A 25,212-nucleotide genomic window follows, 5' to 3' on the forward strand; every position below is an offset into this window, starting at 1 on the left:
GAGGCTCAGTAAAGTGTCCAAAGGTGTGAATAAACCCAGAGAGGGGCTCATTGCAATCATCAGGGCTGCTGGGGCCAGGGTATGCCAGCTAAAAATGCAGCTGCTGGCCCCTCCATAGCATCAGGCAGATGCCAGTATGGTATGAGGAAAGCTGAGCACTGGTAAAAGCGCAGTTTGGGGAAAACCCCTCCCTCAGGAGGGAAGAGGATTGTACAAAAGTGCTTCGGAGCAAAAGACAGCGGAAATGGCTCTTTCCCCATTAGGAGGTGATGTGCCTCACTTTGACAGCACAAGCTCACTTTCAGCCCTGTGCCTACACAGGCGTGGCTCGTGGTTCAACACTACAGGCACCCTTTCAGCACAAGCAATCCCACATCACCTGTGCACTGTCACTTACACACCATGGAGCAAGATACCACAGATATGTATCTTTATTTTTAGGATAAAAGACTTAGTAAGCACGGTGTGGAGACCATCGGAGCAAAGACATAAGCAGGCCATGTGAATACCACAGAAAACCTCTCCTTGTCACAAGCAAGATGTCTTGGTAGTGAACGGGGAAGGAAAATGACATATTAATTGAACAACAGAGATTTCAAGACCATCCATGGGATTCTGGAAAGAAAGTATCAATGGCATCAACACAGATCGTATGTACTAAACAGAGAAATCAAGAGTGTGGCTTGGAAACACAAACCTTTACAATCCACTATTGGTGCCACAGGTTTAGAGAATGGTCTCCACAAACAGATGCAGCACTGCACTGTTTTATCCAGCCTGTAATTAATTGCAATTATATTGTTTGGATTAATTGCTGATTGCTATTGTAAAACATGGAAATTGTCTAATCCATTTCATTAGTAGTGAGGGTAGAAATTAGGTTGGGCACATACAAGTTGCTCCAGGATCAAATAAGAAAGCAAAGTCTCATCCAGTTAACTGATTATTTTAATGACTGTTTATAATTTAAAACAAATCTTATCAGATTGATAGAAACTTACACCCCAAGGAAGGGCAGTATGGGCACAGGATAAGAATTTAGATTTTATGGTATGGGCATTTCAGATCAGTGTGACACCAGAGCTGGAAAGGAGCTGGAAACCGGCCAAACTCGTGTGCAGCTGGCTTCAACTGGCTCTCCAGCAACAGGGAGAACAGGGCAGTCTCAGAGCCCCAAACCTGCCGGGAGCCAGCGCAGCTGCCACTGAAGTCAACAGGGAGGATGGAGGGCGGGTGCAGGGCTGGAACCACCCCAGGGCCAGAGGCCTGACATTGCTGCGCTGTAATTCTTAATTAATGGTGCATTTGCAGTAATAATATTAGTGCTGACATGACATGCTTTTAGCCTTCCTGCCACCCATCGTGCTGCAGCCCTTGATGAAGAAAATTAATCACCAGAGGAATGGTACCAACACACAGCAGAGCATTACCACCTTACCAAAAAGCAGCTCGCTCTAGCAGATGCCTTCTTCAGCTCGTAACTTCCATTTGTTCTCCTTTCTAACATTAGCCAGGGGAATCAGAAGATGTTCCAAACTTCCATCTTTTTGCACTGCTCACCACCGTTCCTGGTGTGGGGGGACAGCAGCTTTGTGACCCACGGCCACAGACAGGCTCAGGTGCCAGCTCAGGCCTGGAACTGAGGGACCCTGTGGGGCAGCCAGCAGCACTCTCGTGGCACATTCCCAATGGAATCCTGGGCTGCATTAGGAACAGCATTGCCAGCAGGTCCAGGGAGGTGATCCTGCCCCTCTGCTCAGCCCTGGTGAGGCCAGTCCGGAGTGCCGTGCCCACTTCTGGGGTCCTCAGGACAAGAGAGACGTGGAGCTCCTGGAGAGGGTCCAGCAGAGGGTGACAAGGATGATGAAGGGACTGGAGCCCCTCAGTCCTGAGGAGAGGCTGGGGGAGCTGGGCCTGCTCAGATACACTGAGAGGAACCTCATCAATGTCTGCCAGTGCCTGCAGGGAGGGGCCAGAGCATGGACCCGGCTCTGCTCGGGGTGCCGGGAATGGGACAAGAGGCAACGGGCAGGAGCTGAGGCTCAGGAAGTTCCACCTGAACATGAGGAAGAACTTCCCTGTGCAGTGCCCGAGCACCGGACAGATTGCCCTGAGAGGTTGTGCAGTCTCCCTCACTGGGGACATTTACGAGCCGTTTGGACACTATCCTGTGCCATGTGCTCTGCGATGGCCCTGCTTGAGCAGGAGCAGATGACCTACGGTGGTCTCTTCCAACCTGACCCATCCTGGGGTTCTGAGGGACGGCGGGGACACGGCGGGGACACTGCGGCGCGCGGGCGCGGAACGCGCAGCTCCCGCCACTCCCGTGTCCCTCGCCGCCTCCCGTAGGGGGCGCGGAAGCTGCGCGCTGTTTCCGGCGGCTCCCGGTGGCGCCTCCCGGGGCCGCTCCGGGGCCGCGGGCAGGGTCGGGCCGGCGCCTCAGGGGCCGCTTCCTCCTCCCGCTTCGGGGGTGAGTCGGCTCCCCGCGTACCGGCGCTGGGCCCGGCTGTGCCCTGCCCGGCTCGCCGTGGCTCCGAGGACAGCGGGATAACGGTGAGCGAAGGGCCCGGCGTAGGGGGCGGCTCGCCGGGCTGTCCGGGGCGGCCCGGGGGAAAGCCCGTGTGTTCCAAGCACGTCGGTGCGGGCTGTTCTCTGTGTGTGTGTGTGTGTGTGTGTGTGTGTGTGTGTGTGCGCTGTACAAAGTCATTTAAGGAAAACAACTCATTGGCTTGTGTTGTGGCACCTAAACACTGCTACAAAGCACAAGAGAATAACTTGGTCTTTTTATTACAGAGGCTGCAAGAAGATTCCCACCTGGCATGCTGCAAATTCCAAGGAAGGCAGCACAATCGAAGGTAAGTATATATGTCTTGGGTGTTCAGGCTGCTTCTCTCTGCACCTGGAAAATGTTTTCAATGTGCTTGTCATAGTCTTTGATGGTTAGTGTCTTCTTTGGTTAAACATGGATTGACTGTTTCTCTGGTATCTTGCTTCACTGCTTCTCTTGCCAGTGTGTGTAAGTGGTAGGAGCATTTCCCACTGCCACCTGGCTGAGCTCCTTCCTATCAGCCTGATCTGGAATCCTGTGTGAACTCAGTCCCTGGTTTTGTCTGCAGCTGGCTTGCTGATTGCTGGCACTCAGTGTTGGACAGCAAATTATTTCCATGCTGCTTTTTGCATGGATGAAAGCAGAGAAGCACTGTGTCTTCTTTGTGGTCCCAAGATGCAGAATGGCCAGGTAACAGAAAGTAGAAATCTTTTAGTTCTGTGGAATTTGTCCATTGATGAAGCATTGTAAAGGCAAAGAAATTTGAGAAGAGGGCGAGGAGGAAATACTGAGAGACTTTCAGGTTGTGGACCTTATCTGATGTGTATGAAGTAGATCTGAGAAACTGCTCATTATTTTCTTCAGGACCTGGTGACGTGAAGGTCCCCATGCACGGTGAGAATACCCTGAGCTCTAGGTAAACTCACACTCTGAACAATTACAGATGGTAAATAGGAAGAGAGAAGACAGAAGTGCAAAAGCAGCAGCTTGTGAGGGTCATGTTGTGGACAGTGGCAGGGATGCAAACAGGACTAAAATCTCTTGTCATTATTTGCTGTCTTGTAAAAGGGCCTATTTTGCCTTCATGTTTTCTGTTAGTTTCCTTATTGAGGAGAACCTCTTTTGTGGGCCAGCAACGCTTGGAACTGGTTTTGTTTATGAAAAGCCGTCTTATTTTCTTGGAAGGGGAATGTGAGCCTCTGCAAAGTGGGTTTTCCTACAAAGGTTTATTCTGGCTGTAGGATCTCAGGATCAAAGCTGTACCATGACCATTTCCACTGTCAGTGCTGGCTCACACTTTTCCCCAGCGTGCAGCTCAGAAATAAAAGCTTGACCCTGCTTCCCCTCTGTCTCTGCAGACACATCTGCCGCCATGGTGAATGAGAAGCACAGTGGCACCCTGCTTGTGCAGCTGGGGCCCAAACTGCAGGCCCACCCAGAGAAGCTGCTCCGGCAGCGGCGAGGCCACGACGACCGGCCGGAATACCTGGTCCGGTGGAGCGTTGTGAGCTTGGAAGAGAGAGCAGCGGGAGGCAGCAGTGCCGCCTCTGGAGAGACCAAGGCAGAGAACATCTCCCTGTGGATGTCTGCAGAAGAGGTCAGCGCCAGCTGCCCGGCGCTGCTGGGCCACAGGAGGCCGGAAGGGCCGCGGCTGAAGGAGGAGAAGGCGCCCGGGCCCTTGGCCGCGGTCGTCCCGCTGGACGAAGCCTCGCTGGACGAAGCGTCGCTGCTGGAGATGAAGGCCGATGTCAGGAGCCTGGTGCAGCGAGCCCGGCGCCAGGTGGCCGAGGCCGGGAGCCCCGAGTGCTCCATCCTGAGCACGGTGCACGTGCTGGGCGCCTACGCCAGCATCGGCTCCCTGGCGGGCGCCTTCAGGGAAGCGGGAGCCCTGGAGCTGCTGACGGCCATGCTGTGCCACAGGGAGAAGCGGATCCGCCGCGGTGCCGGCGAGATGCTGCGCGCTCTGGGTGCTCATGATGCAGGTGGGGCTGCTGCTGCTCAGCGCCACTGGGGAGGGGTTGCTGGGCAGCTGAGGGGTGCCAGGCCTTCGGGAGGGGCGAGATGCCTGGGAAGCAGCATGGCTCGGGGCTTCTTGGCAAAAGGGGAAGAATAAGTCTGGATTTTCCGGACTTCCATAGTTGCTGTTGTCTGGACTGCTCTTGGAGTTTGAAACTCTTTCCCCTGCCAAGTTTCTGAGCTGGGATGCTGATTAACTCTTAGGAGGACTTAGGCCAAGGAGATTGGCAGAGTGTGGAATGACTGTGCTCCAAGCTGTCAGTTGGAAAGTCTCTGGCCTATTCTTGGCAGGGAACCTTTCCTCAGGCCCTGGATAGAGGCTAGTCCTCATTTAAGAGGGGCTGCCATGGCTTGGAAGTGCCCGATGAGGCTTGGGTGCAGCTGGAAGGTTGCTGGTTGTGGTGTATCCCACGGGAGATCCGGCTTTCCCTGTCCTAGTGCCCGAGTTCATGCAGCTCTGAAGTGGGGCAGATGAGGGGCTGATTCAGGTTAAAACTTGACTTCTTTTCTTCCCTGGGACCCTGTTCTGGAATCAGTTATTTGGGGTTGCTACTTTGTGAGAATCTCTCAGTTTTAGGGGTAGAAAAAAGACACCGTGGAGCAAAATGCTGTCACTCCAGAGGAGGGGACAGAGCGTGGATCAGGTGACAGCGAGCAGCAAAGCTGTTCCTTCCCTGCAGCTCTGTCTCTCAGCAGGGAGGTGGGGTGAAGGTTGTCTTTCTGGGGCCTGAAGAGTTTTTGTTGTTGTTGCAGGAATCTGGGCCTATGTCCTGCTGTCCCTGAGCCAGCAGGATGGCATTGAGCAGCACATGGACTTTGACAGTCGCTGCACCTTGCTGGAGCTGTTTGCTGAGATCACGTCCTCTGCAGAGCACCGCATGTCCTTCGAGGGGATTCACCTGCCGCAGGTGGTGACAGACCCGCCACCCGCCCTGGGCCTGCGGGGCGTGAGGCGCCAGGAGGGGTGGGAGTGGGGGCCAGGGCTGGCACCCTTGTCTGGGACAAGAGGGGAGCTGCAGGTGGGCAGGTGGGCGGGAGTGGCTGCTGGGAGAGCTGGCTCAGGGCCTGGGCCTGGTGAGAGGCTGGGGGTGGTGCAGAGGCACCTGGAGAGGCTGGTCTGCGAGCGGGGAGGGGAGGGTGGGCTCAGAGGTCTGTGCTGCTGCCAGCTGGTCCGGAGCTCTCACGGGAGCCTGCCTGGGAATGAGCTGGTGGCTGAGAGAGAGCTGGGGGCTGGAGGTGCTCTGCAGGCTGAGTGTGAGAGCTGTGCCTGTTGCAGATCCCTGGGAAGCAGCTGTTTGTCCTGGTGAAGCGCTACCTGTGTGTGACTTCTCTCCTGGACAAGCTGAGCAGCGGCGTGGAGCAGGGAGAGGAGCAGCAGGGCTGTGCTGTGCCCAGCCCTGTCCCTGAGGAGAGGAGCCGTGTGAAGCAGGAGTTTGAGTTCAGCATGGCCATGGCAAACCTCATCTCGGAGCTGGTGCGCGCGATGGGCTGGAGCCACGGGCACGAGGCAGAGCCGCTGCCCCGGCGGGACCTGCGGCCTGGCCGTGCCCGCTCCATCTTCCAGCACAAGACCCCGGCCGGGACCGCTGCCGAAGTGGCCCCCGCGTCCCCAGCAAAGGAGCCCGTGACCTTCAAGAGGCGCTCGGCCTTCCCGAGCCGCAGCAGCTACGCGGAGTACGTGCAGGCCACGCTGGTGAGCGGCATGAGGGTGCGCATGCTCGAGGACTACGAGCAGATCAGCGCCGGCGACGAGGGCGACTTCTGCCGCAGCAATGACGGCGTGCCCCCGGTGCAGGTATCGCTGCTGGGGCAGCAGGCGCTGCCAGGGGGCTTGTCTGCTCTCCCGTGCAGCCTTGCGTGGGGACAGTGGGGTTGGGTTTGCCTTCTGCCAGCTGGGTGTGTGCTGGGCTCTCCTCCTCAGGTGTACTGGCAAGCTCTGGGCAGTACGTACTGGGTTCACTGGCACATGGTCGAGATCATTGGCCCTTCAGAACAAAAGGAGCTTGAGGGCCAGGAGAAGGTGAACAGCCTGACACGAAACCATGGACTGAGAGCAGGTGAGCCGCCCGTCGGTCTCCTTCAAGCGTGTTCCAACTCTCCCAGTGCCCTCCTGTCACCTTCCTTTCTCCCAGCAAGCTGTGGTATGGTGGGGACCTCTCCTGCCCAGCATGAGTTCTTTCCGTGGGGAATGAGGAGCGTGCAGCAGAGGATGGGGAGTTGGCAGAGCTGACAGCGCCCTTCCTCGCTCTGCTCCCCTGCAGGTCCACAGCCATTGCTGTGCAAGCCCTTGGGGGGGCTGTACTCCCTGCCTTACCTGGGGCAGCGGCTGCCCAGGGCTGCAGACACCCTGAGCCGCGCTGAATGGTGGGAGCTGCTCTTCTTTGTGAGGAAGCTGGAAGCACAGGAGCAGAAAGAGATCACCTGTCTCATCCAGCAGCACCAGGGAGAGCAGGTAGGGGCCAGTGCCTGCAGCAGGGAAATGGGAGGGAGGAGCAAAGGGAGCATTAGGGGAGGAGATGGCAAGTGTGAGCAGTGCAGGGACAGCCTGAGTGGGGCAGAAATGGGAGGGTGAGTGGGGACAGAGAAGGCTTGGAGAGCTTGGCCCAGCAGAGCAGCGCGTGGAGATGAGAGGAAAGGCAGTGTCCCCTGACTGGAAGAGTGACTGTCCAGCAAGGTTTGGGCAGGCGCGGCGAGGCCGTGGGGTCATTTTGCCGGTTGCGGTTGGGTGGTGAGCACGGGTGGGAGGTGTGGGCTGGTGGGAGTTGGGCTGGGGACAGGCAGGGGAGGGTGGCAGTGGGGAGTGGCCCTGGGCACCTCTGGCGGTGCAGCCTTGCTGTCGGTTGTGGCAGTGGCCGCCACAAGGGGTGTGGGGTGCGTGGCGAGCCCGAGATTAACTTGTCCCCATGGGCGCGGCTGTCGGAGGTGGATGAAGAAGCCCTGATGCAGCTGTCGGTACCTGTGGAGCTGGCCCAGAAGGTGCTGCAGGTCCTGGAGGAGCGGTGCCAGGGCAGCTCTCTGCGTGACCTGCGTGGCTCCCGTGTCTACGCCAGACACTTCCTTGGGAGGGGAGCAGAGCAGCATGGTGGAGGGAGCACCGCAGTGTCCTCAGAGGGTGAGAGGAGCACCGGCCCTGAAGGCATGATGGCCAAGACAGCGGAGGGAAACCTTTCTGCAGCCCCAGGGCCGGCCCAAGGCCGCGGTGTGACTCTGAAGTCGGATTCCGAGCTGTTCAGCGAGCTGTTGGAGAGGGAAGGGCTGTTCTTGCCAGAGGTGACGGAGGAGCAGAGCCAAGGTAATGTCCTGCCACACGCTGGGGCGCAGGCGCGGTGCTGGCAGCGGCACTGCTGCCTCCACAGGGGAAGGCTCTGGACAGGGCGTGGGGGCCACGCAGCCAGGGCTGCCTGAAGCAGGGGTGCCCGTGGGTGCTGGGTGCGTGGGTGCGTGGCACCCTGGGAGCTGCTGGAGGTGTCACCGCTGCCCTGACGCCTCCGTCCCTCCGGGCAGCGCTGGGCGGCTCCAAGGGGCTGAGCGAGAGCGGCTCGCTGGCCAAGGTTGCAGCTGTGGTGGAGGTGATCCAGAGCAGCAGCTCGGCGCTGGGGCTGCGCTTAGCTGGGCTCAAGCACATCCTGAAGATGCTGGAGGAGGAGCCCGAGTCGGAGCAGCAAGTCGGCACGGCCCAGGGCGGGCTGGGCATCGGGAGTGCCGGGTGAGTGCTGGGTGGTGCACACCCCTCCTACTGCCTGGGGAGGGCCCTGTGGGCAGGGCGGGGGAGGGTGCCGGGCTGGAAGAGCGGGAGGTGGCAGCGGAGCGTGAAGGGTGGTATGTGCGAGAGGAAAGGTGGATTTTGTGTCCCTTTGTCCCGGCTGCAGTGTGGGCAGGAAGGAGGTGGCTGTCAGGGCCCAAGGAGGCTCTGCCTGAGGTGTCCTGTCCCATGCAGGGAGAAGCTGGTGCAGGTGTCGGTGGAGCTGCTGAGCACGGAGGTGGCAGAGAAGGCGCTGGTGGCGGTGACGCTGCGGCTGCTGGCCGTGCTGCTGGCCCGCTACAAGTGGCGCGTGGCCTTTGCCACGGAGGGCGGCGTGCGGGCCGTGCTGGCCTGCATGCAGCAGCACGGCTGCTCCGCCCTGGTGCAGCAGGCCGGGCTGGCGGTGAGTGCCCGGGGGATGCCGGGGCGGGCAGGGCAGCGCGGGCCGCCCCGGGCGGGGTGGAGGGGCCGCTGCCTGCGCGCCGCTCTCGTCCTCGCAGGCCCTGAAGGTGCTGGTGGGAGCTGCGGACGCTGAGCCGGGAGGCGCCGGCGGGAAGTGCTTGCCCTGGAACCACGGCGATGCGCAGATGATGCGGGAGATCTTTGCCAGCATCGGCTCTGCCTCCAGCAAGGGCTCTGCCAGCCTGCTGAGCAGCATCCCTGCTGCCCTGAGCACCATGCAGAGGGTCCCAGGGTAGGAGCAGAGCGTGGAGAGCGGCTGAGGTTGGGGGGAATCTGCAGGGGGAAGGACGGGCAGGGCGGGCAGGTGGCTTGTGGGTGCAGGGGAGGCTCTGTGCCCGGGAGAGGAGAGTGGCACGGCCGTGTCCCTGCAGGGGCTCCTCAGGGGTGCAGAACGGCCTGCTGGTGGTGAACGTGCTGATGGATGGGCACCGGGGCCTGGCGGAGCAGCTGGCGAACTGCGATCTCCTGGCGGTGCTGCAGAGCTGCTGGAGGGCCGGGCAGAGCAGCGGCTGCCCCCAGGCAGTGCTGGCCCTCAGCGCCATCAATCGCCTGGCAGAGCACGGGCTGCCCCTGGGCCCGGAGGCAGCAGGTACCGCGCTGCCCACCCTGCCCGTGCCACGGCCCCGCGGGTGCCACGGGCGGGGCTGCCTGGCCCGACAGGGCAGAGCACCGTGAGGGGCTGCTGCCACTCCGGTGAGTGCCTTGGGCTGGGCTCAGTGTCCTTGTCATGGCAGGCAGAGAGGTCCTGCTGGACGCGAAGGGCGTGCAGATGCTGCTGGGTGGCGTGGACGATGGCGTCCTGTCCAAGGAGGTGGTGGTGGCCCTGGAGCGGCAGCTGTGCAGTGAAGGCTCTGTTTGCTCTGGCCAGGTGGCCCAGCTGCTGCAGGACCACAGCTGCTTCAGGCTGTTGCTGCGCAGCTTGGAGCTGCTGGGGACAGAGAAGGCCGTGAGCCTGAGCATCCTCAGGTGGGTGCAGGGTGACTGAGGGGGGTCTGGGACCCCCTCGTCAGGTGTGTGAGTGCTGGGAGTCACGCTGAGGAGACCCAGTGCATGTTTGTGGGTCCTGGTGGGGTGTTCTTCACCGGGGGCAGGCTCACCCCAGCACGTAGGCAGGTCCCGATTGGTGTGTCCTGGGGCACAGGGCCACGTGGGGACACAGCAGCTGTGCCTGGTGCTGGTGGGGACGTGCAGGGGCAGCAGAGGATGTGCCTGGGTGCCGGTGGGGTGTGCAAGGTGCCAGGGGAGCCTTGGTTCCCAGGCCCTGAGAGGTGCCTTCCAGGTGGGGCAGGGAAGCAGGGCTGCCTGTAGCACTGCTGTCCCTGTGTCGTGGCCTGAGCAGGCCCCCCCTGTCACCCAGGATCCTGAACAAGTTCCTGGACAGTTACCAGGAGGATGTGCTGCCCTGGCATGAGTGCGTGGAGCCCTGCGTGTCCTTCCTGATCACCCACAGCAGCAGTTGGGAGGTGAGGGAGTCCCGGGACTCGTGGCAGGCAGGGTGGCTGTGCTGGCCGTGCCTCAGCTGGGCTGGGCAAGCAGGGCCCCGCTGGTGGCAGCCTGGCCTTGTGTCCGAGGCACTGGGAGAGGTGGGGAGCGGCTGTCCAGGCCGCGTCCGTGTCCTGGTGGCCACATGCCCAGTGTGGCAGTGCCTGGCCAGGCTCTGGTGGGTGCTGGCGGGGTTGGGATGAGGGGAATGGAGCAGCAGCTGCGGCTGCTGGGGGCCCCGGGGAGTTGCCAGCAGTGCCCCGTCTGCTCACGGCTGCGTCTCAGTAGGTGCTGCAGGAGGTCGTTGGCTTCCTGCACCGCCTGGGCAGTGCCAGCAAGGACTGTGTGGTGGTGATGTGCCACGTGGGCACCCACGAGGCCCTGTCCAAGGCCCTGGAAAAGCACAGCACGGTCCCGTCGTTGGCGCCGGCCCTGCTGGAGCTGGTGACGGAGTGTGAGAAGTACGCCGGCCTCTACAAGAAGCTGACGAGCAGCATCTTGGCTGGCTGCATCCAGGTGGGCCTGGGGAGGCACGGCTGCCTGGGGATTTGGCTTTGGGGCATCAGGCTGTCCCTGCTGCTGAGGGGCGGCCTTGTGCTCTGTGCCTGGCACAGCCCTGCGGGGGCTGAGGGGAGGAGGACCTGGGGCCCCTGGTAAGAGCCTTGCCCCATCGCACAGCTGGTCCTGGGACAGATTGAGGAGCACCGCCGGAGCCACCAGCCCATCAGCATCCCCTTCTTTGATGTCTTCCTGCACAACCTGTGCCAAGGTGAGTGCAGGCAGGGGGAGCTGAGCCCAGGCTTGGTGTCTGGAAGCTCCATGCGCTCTGCCCACAGGCTCCAGCATGGAGGTGAAGGAGGACAAGTGTTGGGAGAAGGTGCAGGTCTCTTCCAACTCGCACCAGGCCAGCAAGCTCATGGACAGGAACCCCAAGACCTACTGGGAGTCGAACGGCAGCACGGGCTCCCACTTCATCACTGTGCACATGCAGTGTGGAGTGGTGATCAGGTGGGGCAGGGCTGTGTGGAGGAGAGGGCTCTGGGGATCTGTGCCAGCCCTGCCACAGTGGCCCCGTCCTGGGGCCAGCAGGCCGTGGCCGGCCGGGCGTGGTGCCGTCAGGGCGAGGGCAGGGAGGCGGGGATGGCTGGGCAGCCCCGCGTTTGCTGTGCTGCAGGGAGCTGAGCATGCTGGTGGCCAGCGAGGACTCCAGCTATATGCCATCGCGGGTGGTGGTGCTGGGCGGGGACAGCCCTGCCACCATCAGGACGGAGCTCAATGCGGTGAGTCCCCGTGGGAGTGGCGGGCTGCTCCTCGCTGTGCCCGCGGAGGTCTGGCTGTGGTGTGAGGCCCGGGGAGGTGGGAATGGCAGGAGCTGTGCCGTGGGAGCCTCCTTGGGCTGCCTGTCACGCTGAGGGCTCAGTGGCTCCCTGCAGGTGAGCATCCTGCCCTCGGACAGCAGAGTGATCCTGCTGGAGAACATGACCCGCTTCTGGCCCGTCATCCAGATCCGGGTGAAGCGGTGCCAGCAGGTAGGGGGGAGCAGGGGCTGGGCCTGGGGGCGGGCAGTGTGCGATGTCGGGGCCGAGCCTGAGGAACTGAGGGTCCCGCTGTCGCCTAGGGTGGCATTGACACACGTGTGCGTGGCATCGAGGTGCTGGGTCCCAAGCCCACCTTCTGGCCCATCTTCAGGGAGCAGCTGTGCCGGCGGACGTTCCTCTCCTGCACTGCTCGGGCTCATGCCTGGAGCCAGGAGATCTGCCGAGACCGGGGGCGGCTGCTGCAGCTCTTTGGCAGGTGAGTCGTGTCCTGGCTGTGCCATCGCATCCCTAGTGTCCCAGGGCCCGGGGGGTACATGGCTGGCAGCCTGTGAGGGGACTGCAGGGCTGGGAAAGGAGCGGCTGGCTGTGCCACCTGGATAGGAGGGGCCCTTGCTTCTTCTGGCCACCAGTGGTCCTTCCTGGCCAGGGCCACCTTGGGTCATGTGGGTTGAAGCTGGGCTAACCCCCCAGAGCAGGATGCTGGTCCCCTGGGGGCTGGCACGCACTGACAGAGGTTGGCCAGGCACAGCAGGATCTCGTGGCCACAGGCACTGCACAGCCCCCGTTTGGCAGGGGCCGTGAGGGCCCCAAGGGCCATTGGGGGCAGGCCCCGGGGACAGCAAGGGGCCCTCCCTGGCTGCTGGGGACTAGTGGGGGCAGCGAGCCATCGTGCCTTGGCAAAGGGCAGAGCAGGGAGCCAGCACTGCGCTCTGCTTTCCCATGGGAGTTCTCCGGCGCTTGGCACCGAGCGCTGCCCGGTGGCTGTTGCAGACTGAACCGGGCGCTGCAGCACGAGCAGGGCTTTGCCAACCGCTTCCTTCCCGACGAGGAGGCAGCCCGGGCACTGGGCAGGACGTTCTGGGAGGCCCTGGTGAACCCCTTGGTGCAGAGCATCACCAGCCCAGGTAGCCTGCGCTCTCCGGGACCCAGCCGTGCCGTGCCCCGGGCAGAGGCACCTGGCTCTGAGTCTGGTTGGCCTCGCAGACCCTGATGGTGTCAGTCCCCTGGCCTGGCTGCTGAGTGAGTACCTGGAGAGCGTGGAGCTGCCCTGCCGTGCCACGGGACGCAGGGCTGCCTTTGGTTCCTGCGTGCGGCGCCTGACCCAGCTCCTGGTGCATGTGGACCCCGGCGGCCCCGAGCCAGAGGAGACCAGAGCAGCTGGTGAGCCAGGGGCTGCCCTGCCGTGGGGCTGCTCCAGAGTGCCAGGCTGTGGCCATGGGGCTCCTCTGGGGATCATCCCGTGGCACAGAGGCTCCTGAGCCGGGGAAGGCTTGTGGTCATGCCCCAACAGCGGCCGTGCTTCCCCAGCGTCCCCTCAGCCTTGCTGTGGCAGGTCAGTGCGGGGCCTGCCCATGGAGCCACACTGAGCCTGAGGTTGACCCTTGGCAGGTGGGAAGGAGGGGAAGAACAAGGAGGTGCCGGCCAGGACGGCAAAGGTCCCGGTGGAGAAGTCGAGAGGCCTATGGGGAATCTCACAGTGCTGGCGTGGCGTGGTGCAGCAGCAGGTAGAGCTTGGAGGGCTGACTGGGGGGAGTGTGGGACCTTCCCTGGGTGGTTGGAGCAGGGGGTGAGGTCTGGCAGTGCCCTGGGAGCATGGGGAAGGCACAGGGCTGTACCTGGCCTCCACAGAGCCTGGAGCAATCTGGGGACCGCCGTGCTGCGCTTGCCACCCTGGCCCGGCTCGAGTGTCAGCCAGGCCAGGAGACGGGTGCGGTGTCGGGCTGTTATTTCCTGCTGGGCCGCTGCTGTGTCTCCGTAGTGCCCCCACAGCCCCTGGCCAGCCCTCAGAGCTGCGCTGCCACTGTGGCAGCCCTGCAGCAGCAGCAGCAGCGGGGCCCGAGTCCCGGGGAGGCAGGCAGCTGGTGTGGGCAGGGCAGGGCTGGGATGTTCCCAGGGGCGCATCCTGCTGCGGGCTCAGCCCTTGCGCTGCTCCCGCAGGTGCAGCGGTTCCTGGAGGCGGCGGGGCAGGCGCCGGACCTCGCGGAGCGCTACTGCCGGCTGTACCAGCGCCTGCGCGGGGCCACCGAGGAGCTCTTTGGGCAGCAGGCCGCCTTTGTGCTGGCCCTGGGCCAGGGCTTTGCGGGGGCTTTGCTGCAGCTCTCCTTCCTGACCGCCCTGCACGTGAGTCGAGGGAGCGCGGCCCCGGTGCCGTGGCCCTGGGCAGGGGCCGGGGAGCTGCCCTGGCCCGCGGCACCGGGGCAGGCTCTGGGTGGGTGGTGTCCTGTTCCCCCCCGAGCCACAGAGCTCTGCCCTGGCACCCCGGATGGTGCCCAGCTCAGGTGCGTGGCGCTCATCCCAGCGTGGGCCCGGCCCTGGCACACTCCGGCCTTGGGCCGGTGCCTGGGCACCCTCGGCCCCTGCCCGGCAGTGCCAGAATTTCCCGGCTGCTCCCTGCAGGGACATTCGCCCAGCCCAGTCCCGTGGGCACCTGCTGAGTCCTGTCTGCAGCCAGCCCTGTCCCTTGCAGGTGAGCGAGCAGTTTGCCCGCTACCTTGACGTGCAGATCCAGGAGCTCCGCAGGGCTGCGGGCAGCACGGGGCCTCTGGAGCGGCTGCAGCAGTTCCTGGAGCCCTTTGTCGTCTTCAGTGGCCTGGAGTTTGCCCACACCTTTGAACACTTCTACAGGTGAGGCTGCTGAGTCTCCCCAGAACCGGGGGCTGCTGCGGCGTGGCCTGGTGTGCTGGGGGAGCTTGGCCTGCAGTGGCAGTGGTGCTCCTGCTTTGCTTTTACGGGATCATGGAGTGTGGAGGGCCCGTGGGTGCTGCCAGTGTTTGGAATCACATTCCCTGCTGGGGACAGAGTGTGCTGCCAGGCCCGTGTGCCGTGGGGTGAGGCCGGGGTTGGGCCTGTGGCTGTCTCCCGGTGGGTGGCTGATGGCCACAGGGCTCGGGCCCAGCCCTGACTGAAGCTGGTGGCCGTGGCAGGCACTACCTGGGGGACCGGCTCCTGACGCAAGGGCCATCTTGGCTGGAAGAAGGCATCGTGGAGCAGATCGGGCTGTGCTTCCCCAGCCGCTTTCCCCAAGATATGCTGAGCAACTTGGCCGAGTCGGAGAAGCTCCAGCGGCAGTTCTGCCTCTTCCAGCTGCAGGAGCAGGATAAGCGGCTGCTGGAGCTGGACACGGGCCTGGACGAGGTGAGAGGGACGGGAGCGTGGGGAGGCCAGAGGCCGCCGGCTCTCCTCGTGGGATCCCGGAGCTGATTGAGCTGCCCTCGTGCCCCTGTGCCCAGGTGCTGGGAGCAGCCGCAGTGGCAGATGTGCCAGAGGTGAAGGTGCTGGCCCTGTCCCCGTGCTGCTGGCCTGTTTCCCCGCTCTGTTTCATGGATAACCCTGGGAGGTTTTTCCCGGCAGTGCTGAGCTCTCCACTGGATGAGTTTGCTGACTTCTGCCGGCAGAGTGAGTGCTGTGGCCGGGGCTGTCCCCAGCCCCTCGAGGGCAGCTCGGGCGCAAGTGGTGGTGGGCCAGAAGTGCCTGGCAGGGCTGGTCCCCGTCCCTGTCCCTGACCCTGTCCCTGGCAGGCCAGAGCCAGCTGGGCTGGGAGTGCACGAAGCCCCGTCGGCTGCAGTGGACGTGGCTGGGCCACGCCGAGCTGCAGTTTGGAGACTGCGTTCTGCACGTGTCCACGCTGCAGATGTACATCCTGCTGTGCTTCAACAGCGCCCAGGTAGGGGCCGGAGCCACGCTGGGGCCAGGGAGGCGGTGGAGGCTGGAGCATGGCAGGGCCGTGTCCTCCCTTCCCTTCTGGTAGAGGGGTCTCCAGCGCTGTTTGGGGCACGGGACCCCATTCTTAGGCGGGGCTGTGGCCAGCGAGGCTTGGCCATTGCCCTCGCCCCCTATGCTGCAGGAGGTGGCCGTGGAGGCCCTGCTGCAGGCTACGGGGCTCCCTGCTGACCTGGTGCACCACGCGCTGACGCCGCTGACCCACGGCCAGGGCGTCCTGGTGGGGAGCTGCGCTCCAGGGGGTGAGTGTGGGGCTGGGGCAGCCAGGGGAGGGGCTGGCCTGAGCCCCGAGGGGGTGCTGGACTTTGGGGGTGCAGGAGCTCGTAGGGCTGGTGAGGGGGCTGTGTCCACATGTTGGTGCTCAGGTGTGTGTGTCAGGGTGGAGCCTGAGGCCAGTGTAGGGCTGGGGGTGATGTGTGGGCTGGGGCTCGGGGCCTGGCTCAGCGTGGGTGGGTGGGTGGGGGGTCTCGGTCTGTGTGTGGGCTTGGGGCGGGGCCAGGGGCCGCGTGTGTGGCTGTGGCTTGGGGCCACATGTGGGGGACAGGGCTGGGGTGGCCAGCGGTGCCAGGAGCAGCCGCAGGAGGCCCAGCTTGGGTTCCCCAGCCACACGCGTGCCCTGGGGCTCCTTCAGGGCCCGGCTCAAGCTTGGCTGAGCCTGGGTTGGGTGCTGGCTGCAGGTGCACTGCGGCTGAACCAGGCAGCCCTGGCCCAGAGCTCCGGCCGCCAGCTGAGGCTGCTGCCCCAGCAGAGGTACCTGCGGACAGAGAGGGCCGAGGTGAGCGCCCTGGAAAGGAAGAGGAACGTCCTGTGCTGCCTCATCACCCGCATCCTCAAGGTGGAGAAGCAGCTGCACATCGACAACCTGGTGTTCAGGGTACGGGGCTGGAGGGGGCACAGGGGGCCCGGGGGCTGCGTGGGGGCTGCGGCCACTGCACTGGGGCTCCCTTGCTGCCGTAGGTGATCGATGCCTGTCAGAAGGGCGAGTTGGGCCCAGGGGTGCAGTTCCTGAGCTTCTGCTGCCACAGCGTGGACGTGCTGTCCTGCATCCTGCACCTGCTGAACCAGGGCTATCTGCGGCGCCAGGAGGGGAGGCCGCATGTCTTGGAATACATCTCTGCAGAATCCACAGCACCTCTTGGCGGCCAAGCACAGATGACTTTCCAGTGCAGGTCAGCCCAGGCATCTCTGGAGGAGGACGGCAGAGACAGCCTGCATTGGTAGGGTTGCATGTCACCAGGTGTGGAGGGGTGTGCATCTCCACCCTGTGTGAATATGGCACATTTCTTCATGTCAGGCGGAATCCTGGCACAGACAGGGTGGAGGAATATCTCATGGCAATGCTGCAGGTGCCAATGGGGCACACGCTCAGTCCAGAGGAGGCAAAGCTGCTCATGAACCAGACAGTACAGCAGGTCCAGGATACTCTGAGCATACCAGATGATGTTGCTCGGCACCTCCTCATGCACTGTAGGTGGAATGTGGATTTCCTGATCCAGTGCTATGTGGAGAACCGTGAGGCCCTGCTCATCTCCTCAGGGCTGCAAGTGCAGGATGTCCAGCCTCCCCCAAGCCCTGGAACCCACTGCCCAGTCTGTGTGAACCAGCTGTGTCCCACTGAGAAGCCACCAACCCTTTGCTGCATGCACTACTGTTGCAAGGTGAAGGTCCTGGGGCCTTTGGTTCCTGCTATTTGACAGGCAATTGCTGCTGTCTACTTGGAGCAGCTGTTCTTTGAAAGTGTTATCAGGGGATTTTTCAGAGCTCATACATTCTCTTTTCTCAGCTGACTTTTTTGTTGTTGTTGTGATCCTTCACTCCCTGGTTTGTCTATTCCCACTTTTGTGCTTTGGGGTACTAACCCGTGATCTGTGGGGTGCTAGATGGGGAGGGCTTCCAGGGTCCCATGGCCCTGCTTAGGTCTGATCTCTGCTCTTGTGCCCTGACAGCCCTGTTGGAGGGAATATCTCACAACTCGCATTGAGCAGAACATGGTTGTCAACTGCACCTGTCCCATATCCGAGTGCCGTGCTCAGCCCACCACAGCCTTCATCTACTCCATCGTGTCCTCCGAGGACATCATAGCCAAGGTGAAGCAGGACGGGTGGCTTCTGGGTGTCCAAGCTCTCTTACATTTTGGTCAGCACTGTCAGATAATTTTGTTGCTGCTTTTCCCCTTCCTGTTACCAAGACTGGCAGCGTGATAATAGTGGCCGGCCAGATTTTGTTTTCTCTGATTATTTTCTGTTTTCTCTGATTATGGTCAATGCCACCTGTTCAGGAAAGCATAACATCAACAAAAGAGCCAGTGGTGTTTCCTCTAAATATATCTCTAGAAAGCAACATTTCAGGGACATCATTAGTTCAGGACTAGGTGAGAGCCATGGTAGCAGCTCATGACAAGTATCCTCTACTCTGGTGTGCTGGAAGCAATTAAATAATAATACTAATAAAGCTACTACTACCACTACTACTAATAACAGTAAAGGCCAAATGAAAACATGAGCAATTGCATTTTACTGCTGCAGCAGTGACCCCTGTGTCCTTTCTCTTCCATCAGTCTCTGGCTTTGAGCAGTTCAGGTTTTTGTGAAGATGGCAGGAATTCCCACATCAGACTTAATTTTCACTCTGTGTGAGTCTACAGACATATCTAAACCAGGCTTTCTGAGCTCTGCTTACCTTACTGCCTGGTCATCAGGCTACAGCAGTAGATGCTTGTTCTAAAGCAGAAGCTACTCTTTCTGTTCTTTCAGTTTTTAGGGCTGAATGCCCTCCCCGCCTAATGGCAGAGCTGTAGCTGTCACATGACAGACTCTTTTTGTTAACTGCTGGGCAGAACAGTCTCTTTTCCACTGCTTTGTTGTTTCACAGTTGTATCTTTTGGCTTGTTTTTTATACAAAGTGTTTGGAGAATTAATGCATGTATCTGGACAGTTAGTCCTTACTGCCTTTGCAAATCCCATAGTCACACCTGTCTGAAAGCAGGATTTAGTAGCCTGTTGCTGTGACTGTTTTATAAAAAGAAATAATTATTGCAGGTTGACATAAATAGCAGCTAATTTTAACAAGTTGCTCTGATGCTCTCACTGAAATGTTATGTTTTCCTTTTGCTCACTAAGTGGTGTGGCTGGAGTGTTAATGTCTGATGCAGAGTCACACACACAGTCATAGAATATTTTGGGTTGCAGTAATCTGTGGAGGTCTCTTGTCCAATCCTGAGCTCAAAATAACTAGATTACTGTATGAAGATCTAATGCTGGAATTGTATTTAAACATAAGAAAACTGTTTGTTGGGGTTGGGGTTTTTTTTCCAATAGTAAGGGTAGTGAAACATGGTACCAGTTTGGGCAGAGAGGTTTGTAGTCTCTGTGCTTTGGTATATTCAGAATCCAACTGGACACAGTCCTGAGCAATCCTGCTTTAAGCTGGAGAGGTTGAACCAGGTTTTGTTTCCAGAAATGCCTTCCAACCTCAGCAATCCTGTGAAATGCAACAGCTTCCAGATATGACATGGTGGGGATAGAAAAATGAACACAAAAGGAATGGAGGGGTAAACTGACTGAGTGCTGTTTTGTTGTGAGCAGCTGTTTGGTGAGATGCATAGCCCAGAGCACCAGACACTGCTTTTAAGGCCTAACCATGCAGTTTCTCAGGCTTAAATCTCTTTCCTGGCTTCTCATTACAGTATGAAAAAGCCCTCCTCAGACGCTACGTTGAGTGTTGCTCCAACCTGACATGGTGCACCAACCCTCAGGGCTGTGATCAGATCCTCCTTAAGGATGGACTTGGTTATGGAGCAGCCTGTTCCAAGTGCTCCTGGATATCCTGCTTCAACTGCAACTTCCCAGAGGTGAGGCTGAGCTGGATCACAGGCTGTATGTACTGTCTTAGGTTTGGCACACACCCTTCTGCTTTTGGGTGGTTGGCTGATTGTCTTTCTCTGTCTCTCAGGCCCATTATCCTGCCAGCTGCAGCCACATGTCTCGGTGGGTGGATGATGATGGATACTATGAGGGAATGACAAGTGAAGCCCAAAGCAAGCACCTGGCTAAGCTCATTTCAAAGCACTGCCCAAACTGCCAAGCTCAAATAGAGAAAAATGAGGGGTGCCTGCAGTGAGTATTCAGTTTTGTTTTTTACTGTGTTGTGACTGGGTGGCACAGTCCCTGGCTGTGGTGCAGGGGAGCACTGTCAGGAACTGTCTGCAAGTGGATGTCAGGACTGAGCGATTCCCATTGTCCTTCTGCAGTATGACATGTGCAAAGTGTAATCATGGCTTCTGCTGGCGCTGCCTCAAGCCCTGGAGGCCGAATCACAAGGATTATTACAACTGCTCTGCTATGGTGAGTGGTTTGCTCTATCTCCTTGGTTCATGCTTGTGTTCAGAGACCCCTGTAGCCTCTCAGAGATGGTAGGGATCTCCACTTGGGCCCTTTACTCTGGACTTTGTGAATTTGCCAGTAATACTGGCATTTCCAGGTAGCCCCTGGTACTCGAGGGAAATTGCTACAAGTTCCTGTACCTTTCCTTTCAGGTGAGTAAAGCAGCTTGGCAGGAGAAGCGTTTCCAGGATTACAACGAGAGATGCACCTTTCATCACCACGCAAGGGTAAGGCCTCCTCCTTCCTTTGCAGATGCTGACTGCTGCTCAGCCCTGGTGACTTTCTGTTGTGTCAGTGTCTTCTCTGCTTAGAAGCAGGCTTCACATCCAGGCTGGGATCACTTGATGATCATTTTGCCCTGGTTCTGACATTAAGGAGCAGTCCTTGGCTCCTTTCTTCTATCCAGTCTGCTGTGGAAACTGAGCACCTGACCTGTGGTGTTGAGGGGCTCAGAGTGGTGCAGGAGTTGGAAGCAATGGTGACTGAAGGCTGAGCTCTGCTCAGAGCTGAGATGCTGTAAAAGGTTGAAGTGATGGCACAGTAGAAATGTCACAGTTGGATGCATTAAACCCTCTTCTGCTGCCTGCATCTTCTGGGATGGCACTTCAGAATGCTTAGCAATTATTTGTGTGGAAGGTGCTGTTTTTTTCAATCTTGTGGAGCTTGACTGTGACATTGACTTTTTCCCCCCTCCTTTGGTTTTTGTAGGAATTTGCTGTAAGTCTGAGGAACAGCATTTCTTCCATCAGAGAGATGCCAAAAATTAGGAACTTGACCTTTGTTCTTGATGCCTGCAAGGTGCTAGAACAGGCACGGAAGGTAAGGCTGGATAATATAATCTTGCTGAGGTTTAGACTTAATTCTGCTGGTGTGAGGAGACACCAGCCTTGTTCTTCTCCAAAAAAGAGGAGACAGAGAAAGCTTAAGGGGAGGAATAGCATCAGGACATGGGAAGAGCTCATGTCTGCCCTTCCCTGCTTTTAGTCTGAGTTGAGCTCTGTTTGCAGTGTTCCTGACAGTAAGGTCATAGGATTTGGAGCTCAGCTCAAGTTGACACCATGGAATCAACACAAAGTCAATATTTAGGGTTTTCATCCACTGGGTTTGGTCCATTCTCCCAGTGTAGGTACTTTGAAAGCTCTCCTGATGCTGTGTTACAGTCAGGAAGTTCCTCTTGATGCTTGTGCTATGATTTTCTTTTCTTAACTTCATTTCATGAACTATAGATATTTTGGAAGCAGTGAGTTACCCACTGCATGTCCTCATAGCCACATTAAAAAGGATTTGTGGTGCAGCCACTGTGTGTGTGCAGTAAGCCGTTGACACCTTAGGTCTGTAATGCCTGCTCTGTCCTGCTCTGAAACATTGGCAGGAGGTGGGAATTGCCTTTGCAGTACTGACTTTGCATATACACCTTGGTTTTGCAGGTAGGCTTGATTTTGAGAGAGGCATGTGGGACATGGGTGCCTGACTCTATTTTTGTCTTCTCAGTGTGGTAGCCCCTGAGTTTTCTGGGGTACATATCACTGCTGCTTGTTGCTGCTGCTACTGAATTTTCTGGCTCATTTCTTTAAATGGAAACAATGATCTCATTCCCTCCTGGGTGCCTGTATGGCTTTAGGGGTCATTAATTCATGACTGGAGTTTGCCACCTGTTGAAATGCCTTTGTTGTGGGCTCCTGGTGCTGTACAGCACCATGCCTGCTTCCCTTTGGGCTCCATTCTCTTTGTTCACTGCCACTTTAGTTCAGCCTGGGCTGCCCAGCATTTCCTAGTCCTGTGTGCTGATGGGTTCGACTCTTTGCCTGCTGGTCAGTCACACTTGTTATGCATTTACAGTCTGTGTTCTTGTGATGGTTTGCAGGTGGGAAAAATCAGTTATTTTAGACTGCAATGTAAAATAATTGCACATTCATTTCCAATCCTGCCAGTAGCTGGAGTTAGCCTGGCACTGCTGTCGCTTGTCATAATGGGTCACTGGGCTATGGCCACAGGCCAGAGGCTGCTGGTAATATTGAGGTCTGGAGGGGTTTGATGCCGCTCCCTTCTTGCCCACTCTGAAGCTGAAGGAGGGTGCTTAACAAGATGATCTGTACTTTTCCAGGTGCTGGCCTACTCCTGTGTGTACAGCTACTATAACCAGGACACTGAGAGCATGGATATTGTGGAACAGCAGACCGAGAGCCTGGAGCTGCTCACAAATGCTCTGCAGATCCTTCTGGGTAAGTCCTGCAGCCTCTTTGAAGTTGTGACTAGCATTTCTAGCAGTAGTCAAAGAGCAGCAGCTCGGTGGTGGGGTGATAGCATATATACCAACACCCAGCTGGCCTCATTTCTCCCAGTCCAGTCCTTGCCGGCTTGATGTCATTTCTGAGGAAGTCCACTGGAGCAGTTGGGCTGCCAGTGGAGATTGATGCAGTAATGAGCAACATGTTCTGTTCTGAAAGAAGGATGCATTTGCACTGGAAATCTAAGCAGCTATGGCTGGCTTTATTATCAGAGCCAAGGACTTGGTCTCTACTCAAGAGTGTGGGATGCAGCATGACTTTGTTGGCCTTGAATTGCAGAGGAAACCTTGCTGCAGTACCAGGACCTGGCCACTTCTCTTCAGCTCCTGAAAGCAGAGCACTTCCACACGGGTTTGGAGTTGGTGCGGCAAATCAAGCAGCGTCTCTTTGCAATTCTCTGGCACTCCACGCAGGTGAAGGCCATGTGGCTGTTCGTGGCTTGTCTTGCTCTTGTGGGCAAACTAAAGGGCTTGATAGCTGAGGGGATAGACTCAGGATTGTGTGTGTGCAGGGTAGGGGTTTGCAGCACAAATTACATACTGTTTCTGTCTCTTGGCTGTTCTTTCCTGCTAACAGGATTTCCATGTTGGGCTCCAGACTTCAGGAGATGCTGTTCAGAGAAAGTTGAAACTTGCAAATGTGCCTGCTTCAGCCCTTGCATGTGCAGGGTGAGTTTTCTTAGTGGGGTAACGGGGGAAGGTGAGTGAGTGCAGACAAAAAGCAGGTGAGCAGAGTTTTCTCCTGTGCTCACTGACATACAAAAGAGTGAATGACAAACACTGATTACTTGCCTTCTGTTTTGTGGTTTTGTGGTTAAATTGCTTCCTCCCCCTGAGGTAACAATTTAAGTGATGTAGTGGTGTAGGGAAATGAGCAAAACCTCTGCTTGTATGCAGCTATGATCAAGAAAGCTCCATCACTGGCAGACTCAGTTATGGAAGTTGCTCTCCCTGGACTCTCCTGAGTTTCTTTGGCTGGGGATGCTGAGACAATGACAGTAGGGTGTTGTGTGGCTGGATCCCAGCTGATGGTCACAGCAAGGCTCTGCTTTTATGCTCTCCTTCTCAACAGGCAAAAACGTATCCTCGTGTGTGACTCCCCCAACACAGATGAAGGTGGCAAGGAGGTTGAAGATGAGGAGTATGATCCACAGTGGCAGGAAGACTATGATGACGATGATGATGACCTTGATGAAGACAACTTTATGATTGATAATGATTCAGATTGTGATTCTTACTTTGATGATAATGATAGCTATCGTAGCTAGCACTAGAAGTGTTCTGTCACCCAGCCTTGCCACCTTGGACCTCTGCCTCTACTTTTTCTCAACCAGTTTGCGTTACTGTTTTTCCTCAAAGGCAGGGAGGAGCTCTCAGATGGAACAAAATATATCCTCTGGGAGGTTTCTTGCTCAGTGACTCTTGAATATGCAGGAATATGCTCTGGACAGTTGGTCTGTGTTACTGTGGCCACCTCTCTCAGAAAGACATCTCCTTGCCTTTTTCCCCTGTCTCCAGTTCTGCCTGTAGGTATTTAATTGAGTTAGAAAGCCCACCTGCAGAGTAAGGACCACTTGCCACCTGTTAAGGGGCTGCTCCTTGTCCTTGGTGTGCTGTCCCCAAGGGCTGGGCACAGGGGAGGGTGGCACATGTCCCAGCACAGCACTGTCTAGCAATGGCCAGTGTCTAGAAATGCTGTAAAAAGATGCATTTACACTCAAAGCCTCCCAGCTGGAGCTGGTGGGATTTTCTCCAGCCACAGATGGATGTGGTTCGGTTCCTCTGGTTGAGAGGAGCTGCATTTTTGCCCTTTGTTGGAGTTTTCTTCTCTGTTATGAAGCAGGGAGGGCTACTATAAGTGACACAAGTTTGCAGGATTGTTTAAGTTTATAAATATATGCACACACATATATTTTATATACATATATATATATGCAGAGGTTGTTGAGATAATACTGTATCTTTGCAAAAAAAAATTAAACCCTGAGGAACAAGGGTTGAAAAAGAGTTCTGTTTAAAATAATAAACAGTTTTCTTCTAGCACAAGCCTTGTCTGTGGGGAACAGGGGAGTGGAGGGAGAGCAGGATATCTGAAAGTGAGGATGTGACCTGGATGTGCTTATCCTAGAAGTTATTTGTGAAATTAGCTACAAATTACAAATGAGTTGGGTTTGGAATCCTCACTCAGACCACACAGTCTGCCCTGCAAAGTGCCTTTTCCTTCCTGGGCAGTTCAGGGAACAGTGAGAGGATGTGGGGAGCGATGAGAAAGAGGGCAGGGGACCACGCCATAGAGAGTAGTGGGGCTGGTGTTTCTGGGACTGGGTGCAAGACAGGATCCATGCATGCTGATGGAGGTGGTGATGTCTGGTGCCCAGCAAAAGGCATATGTGGGACTGCTGTCAGGGCTTGAGGGGTGATTTGGGTTTTTTTTTTTGAGATACAGGGCTCTTAGGCCTTGGATATCATCTGGAGGAGATGTGGGGTTCTTATGGGATGCTGGACAGGGAGCAACTAAGAGGCTTAAGAACACAGTGCAATGCTGCCATCTTATGATTTTGGAAACCCCAACCCAGGAATCCCACCTTTCCCCCTTCAAAACCCGCTTAGAGGTCAAAAAGAGATAATTTTTTATAAGTACATTTTCTAATCTTCTAGCCTCAGAGCTCATGCAATGTAGCTGGGTCACAGCTCGAGTTTTCTCCTGGAAGAGGACTTCTGAAATTGAAAGCTGAGCAGCTCACAGCATCCCCTAAACTGATCCCCAGGCCAGGCCCTCCAAAGTGCTGGATCAGGCCAGCTGAAAGTCTCCTGACTCCAGCAGCAGACCCTGGGGAGGGTTTAATGCCTGGAACTAATTTCCTCATGAACAGGAGGGGATGCCTTTGAGTGTGGTACCCCCTGATTGATTCCTCTCTATGAAGCTGCTCCATCGCTTTTCAAAGCTCTGCAAAGGTTTGGCAGCCCCAGCACCTCAGAGAGATGAGCCCTGCCATCCCAGGCCATGGAAAGCAGTACCTTATCCAGCCCATTTGA

General features: G+C 57.8%; 1 protein-coding gene across 6 annotated transcripts; it reads left to right on the top strand.

Annotated features, from left to right (window-relative positions):
* The first annotated feature begins 2,335 nt into the window (after positions 1–2,335).
* CUL9 (cullin 9) lies at positions 2,336–24,189 on the top strand. Of its 6 annotated transcripts, none has more exons than XM_038133290.1 (42): positions 2,338–2,553; positions 2,794–2,855; positions 3,907–4,530; positions 5,318–5,472; positions 5,841–6,359; positions 6,486–6,621; positions 6,826–7,016; positions 7,478–7,856; positions 8,069–8,270; positions 8,502–8,709; positions 8,807–9,000; positions 9,140–9,357; positions 9,503–9,734; positions 10,126–10,231; positions 10,539–10,766; positions 10,929–11,019; positions 11,087–11,258; positions 11,425–11,530; positions 11,684–11,779; positions 11,869–12,044; positions 12,560–12,693; positions 12,773–12,949; positions 13,178–13,293; positions 13,727–13,909; positions 14,256–14,413; positions 14,713–14,923; positions 15,019–15,184; positions 15,307–15,452; positions 15,633–15,750; positions 16,186–16,382; positions 16,466–16,725; positions 16,803–17,166; positions 17,455–17,595; positions 19,193–19,357; positions 19,459–19,622; positions 19,757–19,850; positions 20,042–20,116; positions 20,598–20,708; positions 21,994–22,111; positions 22,457–22,590; positions 22,754–22,845; positions 23,249–24,188. In XM_038133290.1, exons 3-42 carry the CDS (start codon positions 3,921–3,923, stop codon positions 23,442–23,444), a joined length of 7,539 nt encoding a protein of 2,512 aa, XP_037989218.1. In that variant the 5' UTR covers positions 2,338–2,553; positions 2,794–2,855; positions 3,907–3,920; the 3' UTR covers positions 23,445–24,188. The 6 variants fall into 6 exon arrangements, with proteins under 6 accessions (XP_037989221.1, XP_037989216.1, XP_037989219.1 ...); XM_038133294.1 differs by having other exon boundaries at positions 7,487–7,856; XM_038133288.1 differs by having other exon boundaries at positions 2,337–2,553; positions 16,257–16,382; positions 16,466–17,166; positions 23,249–24,189.
* Positions 24,190–25,212: the final 1,023 nt, after the last annotated feature.

This window comes from Motacilla alba, chromosome 3 (assembly GCF_015832195.1).
Source record: "Motacilla alba alba isolate MOTALB_02 chromosome 3, Motacilla_alba_V1.0_pri, whole genome shotgun sequence".
NCBI classification, from domain to species: Eukaryota; Metazoa; Chordata; class Aves; order Passeriformes; family Motacillidae; genus Motacilla; species Motacilla alba.

What these genes read in the sequence shown, in the direction of transcription:
- CUL9 (XM_038133288.1), top strand. Translation starts at nt 3,921, where the DNA reads ATGGTGAATGAGAAGCACAGTGGCACCCTGCTTGTGCAGCTGGGGCCC. An exon ending in CCCACAGCAGCAGTTGGGAG is followed by an intron (nt 10,232 to 10,538) that starts GTGAGGGAGTCC and finishes GCGTCTCAGTAG; the next exon opens with GTGCTGCAGGAGGTCGTTGG. An exon ending in CTGCTGCAGCTCTTTGGCAG is followed by an intron (nt 12,045 to 12,559) that starts GTGAGTCGTGTC and finishes TGGCTGTTGCAG; the next exon opens with ACTGAACCGGGCGCTGCAGC.